The sequence below is a fragment of the Lates calcarifer genome, linkage group LG23, assembly GCF_001640805.2.
Source record: "Lates calcarifer isolate ASB-BC8 linkage group LG23, TLL_Latcal_v3, whole genome shotgun sequence".
In the NCBI taxonomy this organism is placed as follows: domain Eukaryota; kingdom Metazoa; phylum Chordata; class Actinopteri; family Centropomidae; genus Lates; species Lates calcarifer.
Window position 1 is genome coordinate 15,693,896 of NC_066855.1, and position 14,254 is coordinate 15,708,149.

Sequence of the window (14,254 nt, forward strand, 5' to 3'; positions counted from 1 at the left end):
GAGGAGTACACATGCTGAGATCTTACCGAATTCACGTTAAGTATCTTCTATATGTTTCTGCATGTTTTTATGTCAAACCTTTTTCACTCCCAAAGTAGTAGAATATTGAGTTGTTCAGAACACACCATCTCTTCTGCCACTCAGAGCCGAAGAAGCTGTGGTCTACATGAAGAAATAATTGAATAACAATAACATTACTCCTATACAGGTTGCTATTCTTATGCAAAATTTGTACATATACTTTCAAATAGTTTCTATGTGCAGGATGATTGCAGTTTTCCTCATTGTTCTAGTGCATATTTTACTGAAGTCATTAATATTGTCCTTATGCTGCTATACCTTTTCGTTTCTTCTCCAAGTAGCCTTGCTTCAAGATGTTGCTGAGGTCCTGGGCAGCTACAGGAGCAATGTCCTCAAAGTCTGTGAACACATGCAGTTAATTTGTTAGTCTATAAAAAGGTAAAACAACTTCCCAGAGGCCACACTGACTTCTTCAAATGTCTTGTTTTGTTGGCCAACAGTCCAAATTCCTAAAATATTTCATTTGTTAATTATATAAAAGAAAAAAGACAATAAATCCTCACTTTTGAGAAACTGGGGTCAGAGCAAGTTCTGCATTTTTTCTTGATAAATTACTTAAAATGATCAAAATTCAACTATTCAACTATCAATTAAACAACTAATTCGTTTCCGCACTACTCCTAATAAGCTGCACTTAAAATGTTCTTCATTCCCAAGGCAACACACACACAGACATACACACACCATGAATATAAAGTCTCCAACCCTGTGGATCAAATACATCCCTGCTAGGCTTTAGGAAACTGGGATCAATACATTTACAGTGCTGCTGAGCACTGCACTCCATTCATCTGCTCACATTGCACTTTTAATGGGAGTAACCTTCCTGTGGGAATTCAAACAACTCTCTTCAATTTGCAAAGTCAAATTTTAAACATGATAGGACAATGGCACGACTTGAGAGCCTTAAGTTAATTAGTGCAGTTGTTGGGAAGCAATGCACAATGCACTTCAGAAAGTATTAAGCTTACTGTGCCATTTGTGCTGGGGAGAAGTTTTAAGAGGACTTTGCCTGGCTCTTTCCATCTTCATGGGGCAGCTGCAGTCTAACCGGGGATATTTTAACCACTTGTCCACCAGAAGACCTCAAGACAAGCGGTTAACCAGCTGTTCCATGTTGACATTGATTTTGAAGTTTTAACAAGAGATCTGCTTCTTTGCCCTAACTTCTATCCTTTAGTCATTAGAGGGGACTTGTAAGGTTGACCCCAGGTCGGCCTCGAGGGCCATCTTCCGCCTTGTGCTTCAACAGGACTACCTGGTTTCAACATGTGTCAAAAACAAACCCCAGCTTCCTCCCAATTCATTAGTCCACAGGCATTAGTCTTCCAGAGGGCGAACAGGAACCCCCTTTTTAAGTCTGAAACACAGGAACAACTTAAAGACCATTTACACTAGTCAGCATGACACCCCCATACAGACCACTGATGACAAGGGGAATGCCTGGAGTCCATCCCCCCTCAGAGAGGACCTGTTTAACGGCTGGGAAAAGCCAAACATGTCATCCCAAACAGGGTCCTCTGGCTTTAACAAAGAGCATCCCCCAGCATTAGAAAAAAAGGAATCTCTTTCTCATTCATAAAAATCAGCAACATGAAAAAGCTCCAGTTGTGTGCCCACTCCAACTATGTCCTGCTTTGTCTCTCTGAAAGTTGATGTTTTGAGTCTCTTCTCAGTGAGTTTTGTCCAAATAACTTTGATCTAAAGAGCATGAAGTTGCTATTGGCTTTTTGCTCGACTAACATTCCAGAGATTTAAGTTCACAACAGTCCAGTGTGTGATCCAACAGCCCTGCACCACTTCAGCTCACGGGTCTGACAGATGAGCGGGTCATTCCAGAGCAGAGCCCCAGACACCTCACGGCACTAACACGCTCACATATCATCAGCCTGCCTTTGTGGATGGACTGACCGGTGACACTATAAATACAGAGGTGCTAAGGACTGTTTTGTCAAAGAGAACCTGATTCAGTACATCATAACAAACAGCGGTCATTATGCTCCTCCACCTCATCTATCCGCCGGCAGTCCGTCCATTTTTTTTCTGGGCCCGCTTCCCTGTTGCGGCCCACTTCTAATCCCCTCATCTGTCTGCTTCCCTCGCTCTTCATTTATCTCAAAGGTCGAGCCCGGCTAATAGATGAGGAGGTACAAAATCAACACGGGATCACTCTGATCTGCTTGAGTCAATAAACATTACACATTCATGCGTGCTTAACACTTGAACACTGAGTGACCTGACCTCACTTGACTGTCCTTTTTCTTACAAATACTCAAACACGGGTACAACAGAGTGGCTGCAAATATAGACTTCAGTGAAAATACAAACATGTGCACAATAGTTCTAGTTTCTTCCACAGGGTCGCAGCACAAACCTAAAAGCATCACACTGCTTAATGCTGCTTGCTCAATTCCTTGATCCCACCCTAAACAAAAGCAGAGTCTGATTGGTCCTGAGTTAACAATGCCTCCTTTAATGAAAATTACACACTAACACCTCTTTGGGACCAATGCAATTTTAAGTGGATATTCAGAGGTAATGTTATTTGAAAAAGTGCAATTTAGAGCGTTAAAAAACCCCAACAACCATCATGGTGTTTGAGTTTTGAGTTTGAGTACAGGCACAGAGAGACACATTAATGCATCTAATTAAGGCCTCATCAAAATCGCAGACAGACGGCACTCTTTCATAAAAATCATAAATTGCGGTATCAATTATTCAGGGCAATGCCATGACTTCATTTTCATCCCTTTTGCGTTTTAATTAGCACCATCCACAGCTTTGGTATTGACATTAATTTGATGGCAATTTATTGATATTTCAGCATAACCTATTTAGCTGAGTGCAATTACCAACAAAGAGAAGCAGATAGATGTGATGTTAAGAGTCGCGTCACGTGTTTTATTAAATCAAGGTGAGAGGTTGCTACAGGCTGTGCTAACTGAATCTAACAGCTCTCGGTAGTCATCAGCAAGAAAAGATTTGAGTCACGGCATTTCCAAATGGAGGGAGATAATCAATAGAAATCGACCAGAAATATGTGTTTAATTGATCCTGGTAAGAGAATATTTTCATAAGCGAGCTGACCCGGGTGCTGATGGGTGCTGCGTTCTATTGCCTTCCTGAACTTGTTTTAAACTCAGGAGTTGGGGGGTAGGGGGGTACACAACAATGCATCTGAGCTGCCAGCGGTTTGCCACAGCCGCTATCTCTCATTTGGTTATTCACACTCTCTCAGCATGGTGTTATGAGCTCAGCAGTTGATCCCGCAAGAAAAGGCTGATTTATGTTAGCATGACCAGAGGGAGTTAATGTATTCTCTCATTAAAATCCACTTTAGTTAGGCTGAAAGTCAATCAAAGGCTGGATAGAGAGTGAATCAAAATGAAAGGAAATGGTTGGGTGGGAGGACTAATATGTTACATTAGATCTAACGGTGGTCATAATGCAACAAAGATGTTGTGAAAACACAGAAATGCACTGAAGATGTTGAGTGTTACAGAAGATGGAAATGCTGATGTAAAGTGAGCAGTCCCCTTTATTATTTATTAGAAAGGATTCAACAGTAATGGCAGGGCACAGTCCCAGCAGGGGTACATGTACTTTTAAAGTCAGGGGTCTGAACCACTTCTGTATCTCCAGCTACAGAAATAATTCAGTTCGCCGTATACATGGAGAAAGAACGTCTGGGAGAAGTGTCTCTCTCCTTCTTTAGCTATTTGGTACAGCTCTTTCATGTTTTGAAATTTTGTCCACAAAACATTTGTTACCTGAAATTATGCAGATGTGTAGCTACTGCAATATACTATATGCCTCAGTAGAAAACATCTTGCTGTATTTGTGATGTTTGACATACAGTAAGTGTCAACTGCGATTGGTGAGATGTTTGGAAAGATGTAGAAATAAAAATTAACTGACTGTATTTTCGCCTTGCTCTGTCCATCAATGCCTATGTGGTGTAATTGAAGTCTGCATGCCATATGTGATGTCTAATACTACCTCATTTATTCTTTGTCTTAATGAGAGTGAGTGTGTGTGTGTCCTTTGTGATGCTGAGTCTCATCTGTTGTTGTGAAGTTATGATTGTTGTGTTCTGTATTTACTACTTTTACAGGGTCATTTATGACATATTCTACTACATGTGCTTTTATGTTGTTTTAGTTTAGCTTTAGAGTTGAAATGCTTATTCCCATAATTGATTCATCATTTGGTCTATGAAATGTCAGGTAGGGAAAAAAGTTACTAAAGCCCAAGTTGACAGATTCAAACTGCTTGTTTAATCTGACCAACCAACAGTCCAAAACCAAAAATACTAACTGCTATTACAAAAAATAAGAAAACCAGAAAATACTTATATTTGAGAAGCTGAAACTAGTGTGTTTAAGGTATTTTGCATTAAAAAAAAGATTTAAAATGATCAAAATTGCTGCAAATTTATTTTCTGCTCTACATTTTGCTTGTTTCATTTTTCTTTTCATTTTTAAGATAACACCTTCCCAAGAGCTGAGCATGAAAATGAAGTTTTTGGCAAAATCTCAGTGTTATTTAACGCCTGATATAACTAAAGTAACTAGAAAAATTTGATATTTTTGCTTTTAAACATCTAGGTACAAAGGAAACAACATACTGCCAGCAAATTACATTACTTACTTGTATTGATCATGAGGTAACAAAAATAAATGAATCAATCAGGTGACTTTATTAGTGTTATTAATAAATCTATTTAAGAGTGTGTAGAGGAGGTGACCCCCTCACCCTTCACAGCACAGGTTGGAATCAAAATCGGCAAGCTATCATATGTTTTCTTTCTCCTTTGCTTAGTCCTTGAGCATAGGGGCTTTCACAGTGCCTTTTCGATGCAAGAGGTATTGCATTGAATGCAGCATCAGGGGGCAGGACCTGACCTCCGCCTGAACTCTGCTGATGAGGTGAAACAGAAGGCAGAGAGAGGCTCCCCGGCCCTGAGGGGGCTGAGGGGAGGAATGCTGCTGATTCTACAGACGAAGCGAGTGAGACCGCAATCCTCTTCGATACTGTCCTTGATTAGGAAAAAGGATTCACTCAGTGCACCTTCACCCACCCGGCGCTCAATCTGTGCACAGGCCGAAGCTAAATTGATACATTTTTCCTCATTACAGTGGGAGGCCTTTGCTGTGCGTCCCTCCAGCGAGGCGGCCGTCAGGAGGGAGGAGAGAGACTGAGAGGCACTGAGGTTAAGGGCAGAATGTCTTCCCTGCCCTCCTCTCCTCCCCCTGATTTGATTACGACTTCAGTCATCGATACATAAACCGTGTTTAGAACCTCCTAATGCATGTGTTTGAACCAAAGAAAACATGCACTGCATTATATCAGGCTGCATGATGCCTGCATCGTCGTCTACTAATCTTTAATGGGGCCGGGAATTTATGCAGGAGTGATTAAGATGGGGTTTCTTTCTTTTTTTTGGATCAGGGATGTCAATCAGGTTAAACAAGAAATCTGTGTCTCTGACTTAAGATAAAAGCTTTTCAACTAAGCAAAGCTTTAACATGCACAGTTTTGGATTTCTTTAATGATTTGGATTCTGGAAAATCAATGAAATTGCAACTACATGCCATTCAGAGAAATCTAGTGTTTCCCTCTTTTATTGTTTGTTACACTTGATGCAATTTGAAGGGAAAAAAAAAACATTTATGTGCCTCTACGCAGGAATAGACGTCAAGTCGTTCTAGGCTCCGTTCTGTTCAATTCTTACGGTTGAACATCACAGGCTGGCCACTGTAAAGACACTAAGGGGCTAAATTTACTATGTGACATCGGCTTCCCCCTGGGCAGCTATAAGCAGCGTCTACAGCGACCCTGAATTTCCCTTTTCTAGATTTACTACCACTATTCAAATGCTTAACTGCAGATACAATGATCCTCTAATCGCTGGGGATGGTTTTCAACTGCTTCACTGACAGAGACAAAAGAAAAAAAAAAACGAAGAAGAAGAAAAAAAGTAGTATGAATATAAATACCAACAATGGAGGAGTTCGGGCCCACAGGAGAGCCTGCATATCTGTGATAAAAACGGGAAATAACGCAGTCAACAACAGAGCCTGGAGGGAAAAACACTCAGAGAAAATCAACACACTCGCCCTCTGAATGTACAGTTATTACAACTTTAAAATGCCTCTGTTATTTCCACTAAAAATGCTTTAAATATAATTTCAGCAATAATGGTAAGTAAATATGTTCGCGAGGACTGTGTCAATGCTTTCTGAGCAATATCTCATGCCTATTACCTTTATATATAATCACTCTTATTTTATAGTCACTGCTGTTACATATTATGCCAATAAACAATTATATGATGCTATCATTCTTTGATTCCTTTCATAAATCACCAGTGAGTCTGTGGGCAACAGGTGTTACAGGAAAATTATTCTGTCAAAGCAAATGCAGCCAAATGCTCGGCGAAATCAGCGTCTTGCTTAAATCTGATGCTATGGGTTTTACTCAAGATAATATTTAATTTTATTATTTTCAGTGGATCAAATTATGGATTATTTTTAACCCACCAGGATTCATATAATAATTAAAACAACATATTAGATCCCATTTATAAATCATAGAAAGATGATTATTCATTCAAAAAATATTTTCCCATTAGTAAAACCATACATTTTTACTTTGTTTTATATTCAATTCTTAAAATTTGCAGGAGACCTGCACAGAATTAGTGATATATTCATTTGAAATATTTTTAGCAGGTTTTTCATTTAGTCCTCCATGAAAAAGTATGAGTAAAGACAGAATAACTTTTTTCAAATTGCTTTGGAGTTGGCCTTTTCTGAGCAAATAAGAATATGTCAATATGTGTTGTTTTTTGCTTGGTTTCCTCTTTTGCTACAGAAAATATAACTTATTTTGAAACAGTTTTATTAAAATTAATCATATAAATATTTTGCCAGTATATCATATTTTTAAATTATATTTTCATATAACTGGTCAACATTTCCAAACAAGTGAAATAATAAGTGTGAAAACAGCGATTTTCTCAATATTCAACATTTCTAAAATTATGTTCAAACTTATTTTAATTTAATCTTTTTTACTTGTTTAAAAATTAACAAGAATAAACACTAAACAGCAAATCATCCTCTATGTCAGTAAACGCAGCAGAAGTCATTCACAACAGATTTTATAATATACTTGAAATGAAAAATAATACAACATAAAACAGCAAGGATTATCATTATTTAACAAATGCTTTTTCCAATACTTGTTAAGTTTTTAAAACTGTTTTACTACACAGAAACCAAACATTACAATCACTGAACACATGCAAAACACCCCGACCAACAAAATTTTAAAAACACTAATTATGTTCATTTAAATCTAACATTTTATGAAATGTTGTCACCTTAACGGTAATCAATCGTATGGAATCTGTATTTTGAAGTTAATTATTTAAATGTATAATTGGTTTCTTTCAATCAAACAACAAATTTTATGAATTCTATTGATTCTATTTCTTTGAGATAAGCTAACTTACAGCACAGGCCAATATAAATCAATGGTTAAAAAATTTTCCATTGTAGATACGCAATCCTTGAACAGCATATGAGCCCATGGCAGCCCTGTCCCACTTGGCACACACACGGTGCTGACTTCTCCCGGCCGTGCGGATATCCCAGTGTAAAGAGGGATGCATCCTCAACATCCCTGAATAACTCCACAAGGGCATGTTAATGACCTTAAAGTGCTACATTACAGCAACAATTAAACAGAGGGATCCCAGAGGCATTGGGAGCTGTCGTGTCACTGTCTGTGTACAGGCCAACACATCTCTCCCATCTCCATTTATTTCCCTAAGAAATCAGCGGGGCCACCTGGGCTTGGCATTGAAACTTCATTCATCTCCAGAAATGGATTCCAGTGGAGGGCAAAATCAAATTCTCATTTGCAAGGCAGGGGGAGAAAGAGAGGGAGTGAATGCAGGAGGTACCTGGGAACGCTAACCTCTGGGTGAACCCACCGCATCTGATAGTTTTGCTATTTGTCTGTGACATTGACAGCTCTGGGGGAGATTAGGAGCCACCCTGCCCCAGCTTCCCACTTTGCATTCTGCCTATGTGCCTCTTTACAGATGGACTGCTGCACATTTACCTTCGCCTGTTTTCCCTGGGTTTCAACACGGCGCTTACACCAGAGGCAACAGAGGGATGTAATTATATGCAATGCAACAATAAAACAAAGCAAACGAGGGGAGAGCTGCATCAGACGGGCTTACAAACCAGGATGATGCAAAAACTGCACAGTGTGGCTTTTGGTGGGGGTGAAGCCAGAGATGAGAGTGATGGATGCCCTTCGGTTAAATACGTCCAAATCCCCCCTTCAAGCCGCTCTCTTCTTGCCAGGCAGTGTGAGTGAGTGTGTGAGAGAGAGTGTACAAGATTAATAGTGTAAACAGCGAGGGAGAGAGGGAAAGAAAGGCAGCCAGGAGAGAGAGACAGAGACAGAGAGAGAGAGAGAGAGAGAGAGAGAGAGAGAGAGAGAGAGAGAGAGAAAGAAAAGACTATCAGCATCTGCAGCAGCACAGTAGCCCTGGGGGAATAGTGTGAACTTTTGAACCCTGATGGCAAGCAGTCGCAGCGATGCACAGAGCCTGCTCCTGCCTCGTAATGTGAGTGCGTGTGTGTCTTTCTCGAAAAGCACACAGGCAGCAACTGAGGGAGGAGAGGAAAGGAGAGTGAAGGAGAAAACGAGGAAGAGCGTCATTAACATATTCCTCGCTCCCTCGCAAACGAGCAGTCTCTATCCAAATGTCACGAAATCCATACGCCGATGAATGCGGTGAAAAATTAATCTCCAGGCAGATATTCTGATGGAGATACAGTAGATGGCTATCAGCAAGTCCAAAAGAAACTTTGTGACTGACTGATGGGGCGTCCTGTGACAGGAAGGCCAATCATTCGACCAACTCTGGACCCCGAGTGCAGACAGGTCACAGGTTGGCCAAGCAAGAGGCCAAAGGTCAAAAGTTCAGTAGGTGGGGAGGAGACGGAACAATCTCAGGCAATCAAACCTTTGCAGACCCCAAAATACTGTCCAGGTGCTGAATTTAAAAGGAGAAAAGCTGGTATAAATGCAACTAAGCTGTCGATTTAGCAACATTTTTGCCTGTGTGTCTCATTCATTTAAAGTCTGCACAAGAAACTTTCTCTTTCTCCATCTCCGTTAATTTGACTTCAAACACAGACAAGGGCCAGTTGGCACCTGAAACATTACTGATTAACCCCCTAATGAAGCATCAATCTGTCAGCTGGCATTGTTTTTCCTATTTCCCCAGCCAAGAGACCCAGGCACACACCCTCAAAAAAACACTTCACTTTATTATATAGCTTTTTCAGGCTTCAGCCGAAATGACAAAATTTAGATTTAATATTCTATTTACCAGCACCATGTAATAATGTTGTTACTGTGCATTGGCTCCTCATATTCAAATGAGGAATAGGCAACAGCGGGACGTAACTTCAAATTGGTTACCCTACTGCATTCTATCGCCAGTAATTGGTTTAGGAAATTGGGCCAGCGTGGTAATCACTGACAGGAGTCACATTCCTGCATTCTTTAAAAAGGCCTACAGAACAGAACACACCTACCTATAGAGCTGAAAATATTAGTCAACTAAATCATCAGTTTAATTTTACAAGCAAAAACACTAAACATTCCCTAGTGCCAGCCTCTCAATTTCAAGGATATGCTGCCCTTCTTTGTCTAATATAAAAGTAAACTGAAAATATTTGGATGCAAAACAAGCGATTTAAAGAGCTTGCGTTGGCCTTTGGAAATTATGACATTTTCACCATGTTTGGCCAATTTATAGACTAAATTAATAATTGATTAATTCAGAAAATAATAAAGGGGATGATCAAAATAATTGCCTGTATATCAAATCAAATGATTTCCAATAAATCAGAGGAATTAGACAACATGAACCAGATTATACACACCTCATGTGAGATGATATAATTCAAAAGGCCCAGAAAACAGACACCAAACACAAGAGAAGAAAATATGAGAGAAAATAACATGCACATGGAATCAATTTTTTGAGCCTACATCCCTACCTGAGCAAATACAGGCTATATGGAACATCGTAACAGAAGAACTATGATCACAAAGAGGAAAAAGGAAATGTTACAAAAGCGCCATCTTTTTTTTCTTTTTTTTTTTTTGCAACGCCTCTTGAAACAAAGCTCTTCCTGCAGCGCTCTGTCATTGCTGCTACATCCCCGAGCGCCCAGCAGTGTTCCCCAATCAAAGAAAAACAAACAAGCCATTTTGACTTCGTAAACTTGACCTGCAAACAGCATGACAGGACTAAAAGCCCCACATCTCCAGCTGCCTCATGGGGTCTATCTTGTGTGTGTGTGTGTGTGTGTGTGTGTGTGTGTGTGTGTGTGGCATGGGTGTTTGTAAAAGAAATCTGTGCATAAATTTGTTTATGTATGCAAGATGTACTGGAATGGCAAAGATGGAGGGAGTGAAAAAGAAACATCCTGAAAATGTGTGTGAGCCCCAAATAGCGCTAAGACCGAGTGAGAAAGAGAGAGGGAGGTGGAGGTTGTTAAAGGGGGCAGACGAGGCTGGGGTGAGGCTACAGGCGCGGTCAGGTCACCGGTGCGGTCGGCGGGTGAAACTCAGTTCACATTACCATGCAGACACCCGGGCTAACAATGGAGGCTCCATCTGTTCCTGTCAGCCATTACAAATCTGGTGTCACCCAGTCCGCTGAAGACAACAGGCCACCGCATCTAATCAAACGGCACAGGCTCCTCCTGCGTGTAAAAGCAGCCATCGACTTCACACTCACTCACTTTCTGGTTAGGGAACAGAGAGCAGCAAAGGCAGGCAGTCGATTACCACGGATAATACATTCTCCGGAGTCACAAAGTCTCTATTGTGTACAGTAGGCTCAAACAAAATGACACAATTAAACTCAAGAGAAAAAAACTCAATTTTCTATCTTCTCCTTAAAGCCAAATGTTATTCTCTAAATCACAAAATTATAATTTATTTTCACCACAAAAAGCTAATCTGCTGATGTTTGCATTAAAAGGAATAAAAGAAAATTTTAATCTTCACCACAGATGATGACTCTTCCTCCCAAAATGTCACAGATTTCATTAAGTGGTCATGCCATTATTTTCCAAAAATACTCCCTCTTCCCTTGAAACAGACCGCCCAGCAGAGAAGTGTGAGCCATTTCTTTCAACTGGCAATGAACAGAGAATGAACTATGAACTCCACATGCCCTTTTAGTGAGGACACAGGCCATTCACTATGCTAACATGGACCAAAGTCCCTCGGTAATAAAGAGAGACAGCGCTGTGAGGTGAACATTTTTCTAACAGAATCAAAATGTTATGATTATTGATCCAAAACAATAAAATGTACGTTTTTTAAAGTGTAGTTTAGTTTAGTGTCAAGAGGCACCAGTTGGTGATAATAAAAGCAAAATGCAAATGAAAGAGAGAGAAGATTCTCGTGGTGCTGCATAATTGGCTATTTCTCACATTTAACATCGACAATGGTGTGACACCATGTTCGAGCTTTAACAACTATCGTGTTCCACAGTAACAGACGGCATAGTTTGTAGTTGGGCGTGTTACCATTATAGCCTTAAGGGGAATTTTTAAAGCATTTTATAGTTTGATTTTGTTTGTTTCCCCAAGGAAATCTCGCCTGGTTTATTCTGAAATGAACAATTTGAAAAAATGAATTATCATTGTCTTGTGGTCTGTGTTTCTACCATCTGCCGTGATTTGTTTACTCCGTTTTTCCAAAGTTGTAGAGAAAGGCAGCAGTTACTCTTCCGTGGGCAGAGGACAGAAGAGTTCATTAAGCCATTTCCAAATAAGGGGATCATTTTTGACTAAATCCAGCTGGCATTAACTACCGGTATCACAAAGTGATTGACAACATAATCTCTCTTTTTTTCCCCCGACTGGGAAATTCCACATGATTCCAGCTTTACCTCGGGAAAGGAAGCTGAAAAAGAGCGCAGGGTAGAGATTGGCACCTGAGGCGGCCAAGTCAGTAATGCCCACCTGCAGCATGTCACGTCAAGGGCTATTAGCAGCGCAAAGAGTCAGAAATACAAAAAGTCTGAACGGGAGGGAGGGCAAGTCCAAGAAAGGAAGATAGAGAGAAAGACTGATAAAGGGAGAGAGGGATAGAACACACATGGCCCCTCAGGTACAGTGTTGTATTTCAAACCCGGTTGTGAAAGAATAGAGGGGCTTGGGGTCAATCAATCACTGCATTAGCCTGCAGCTACAAAAGCCGCCTCTCTGTGTGGGCTGCCTCCATGCCTCCCACAGTCCACACATACAGCTCAAGGATACAGACCAAGGGTGGAGGGTCTGCCACTGGAGGGAGCTCTAGGTCACCATTCAGGTCTTTCTGAACCACCAGCCCCCCACCCCTCTCTCCCCTTTCTCCAGCATCAGGCCAGCCTATACCTGCACAGTAGCTTGGAGGTAGAGGAGAGTGAGGAGGAGTCACTGATGTCACCAGAGATCAGGCAGAAAGGTGGGAGGCCAGTGGAGAGGGGAAATTTCACAGATGTGGCATAGTTTCTCAAATTAAGAGGGTGAGCAACAATACACAGCAACAAGGTCTGCCTGTGCTTCCTGTGTGTGTAGGTGTGTCAGTGAGGATGTTAAGGATCATGTGTTAAGACCGCACTTGTTTACAGCATTGTCTCCTGTGACACGACTCCTCCTTTTTACCTTTTCCTTTGTCGATGCTGAACTCCTCGCACACTGAAAGCCACTCAGCTGAAACACGTGTTAACAAAGATGATATAGACGTGTACGTGTCATTTGTAGGGTTAAAATTTCATCCCATTGTCCATGGTTAAACTAGATGGTATGAGCTGGAATCTACATTTAATCTGGGCCAACGTCTGCTGCTCAAATTCAAAATTATTGTCTTTTTTTTTCTTTCAACTAATGTGAAGAAAAAGCCATTAGTGCTGCTTTGCCGCGTTGAGACACCCACATTTAGAATCAGGCCTTTTTCAGCAGAGATCTCTGCACTGCGCAAACAGCCTCACACACACACACACACAAACACACACACACAGGGAATCAGGATCAGGACTGTTGTTGACTTACACTCAGGGCCTCCCTCATCCTGGTAGTCAGAGGCAACTGAGGCGTCGTCTGAAGGGGCAGAGCGACCCAGACTGGAGCTGCGGTTGTCATCAGAACCATCTTCTTCCCTGTAGTCCGCTGAGTGTGTGTGTGTGAAATTATATATGTGTGTGAGACAGAGGGAGATAAAGCAAATTTGGGTGAGTCAGTCAAGTAAAAAGGACTAATTTGTGTAGATATAAACACACAGCAGAAACAACTCAGTGCCGATAAAATTTGATATAGACTGTTCCGGGTAATTTTACTTACGCGGGAAGGGGAATTCCTGAGGGTTTCTGTAAAATCAAAATAATCAAAAAATCAAAATCTGTTGCAGTCAATTGCAAAGTTCTCTGTGTTTTCATTTTTAAGACAACACATCCTCACTGTTGCTTCTAAAATTCAGTAATTGTTTCCTGCACAGAAGACCACAAAACCACAAGTTGCCTGTACCAGAGCATGTCTCTCTTATCACATAGTGCAAGCAACACCAGTGGAGATGGTTGTTTCCGGAGTAAACTACTGCACTTCGCACAAAAGTTTCATTTCTTTGGGTTTGCGGACTGTTCTTCGTGCTTGGAAATTAAGATTAAGACTAAATTATCCTGGTCAGAAAAGATTATTCTATGAGAACTTTTTAATAGCAATAAAAAAGAGAATGAAGTCTTGAAGGTGACACCATTAGACTAAATGAGTTCCTTCAAAATGTAATTTTGCAAACTGTGTTTAAAGCAATTACACCAACAATTAAGGGTCTTGTGTGGTATTAAAAGCAAAAGTTAGATAATGGTGTCATGAAATTACACTGTAACAAGTAAAGCAGCTTTCCATGTCTCTCTCTCAATGCTGCTTCTAGACGTAACATCCTACCTTACATGGACGACCTTGAAGTTATTCAGCAGGACTTTGCGTGTCTCTTGGGCACCTTCAGTGAGGTCCTCATCCTGAAGGATCTCTGTTACAAACAGCTCACAGTCTGAAGAAGAGGAAATCATGCGTGGCGT

At 40.7% G+C, this 14,254-nt stretch overlaps 1 protein-coding gene across 1 annotated transcript in view; it reads right to left on the reverse strand.

Moving 5' to 3' along the window:
* The window catches only part of skap1 (src kinase associated phosphoprotein 1), a 31,472-nt gene that overhangs the window by 15,679 nt on the left and 1,539 nt on the right, over positions 1–14,254 (reverse strand). The window contains exons 2-6 of the mRNA XM_018689445.2: positions 14,121–14,226; positions 13,521–13,546; positions 13,233–13,349; positions 340–420; positions 79–162 (exon numbers count right to left, since the gene is read on the reverse strand). Of these exons, the coding sequence (XP_018544961.1) occupies positions 79–162; positions 340–420; positions 13,233–13,349; positions 13,521–13,546; positions 14,121–14,226 (414 nt within the window). The remainder of the gene's footprint in view (positions 1–78; positions 163–339; positions 421–13,232; positions 13,350–13,520; positions 13,547–14,120; positions 14,227–14,254) is intronic.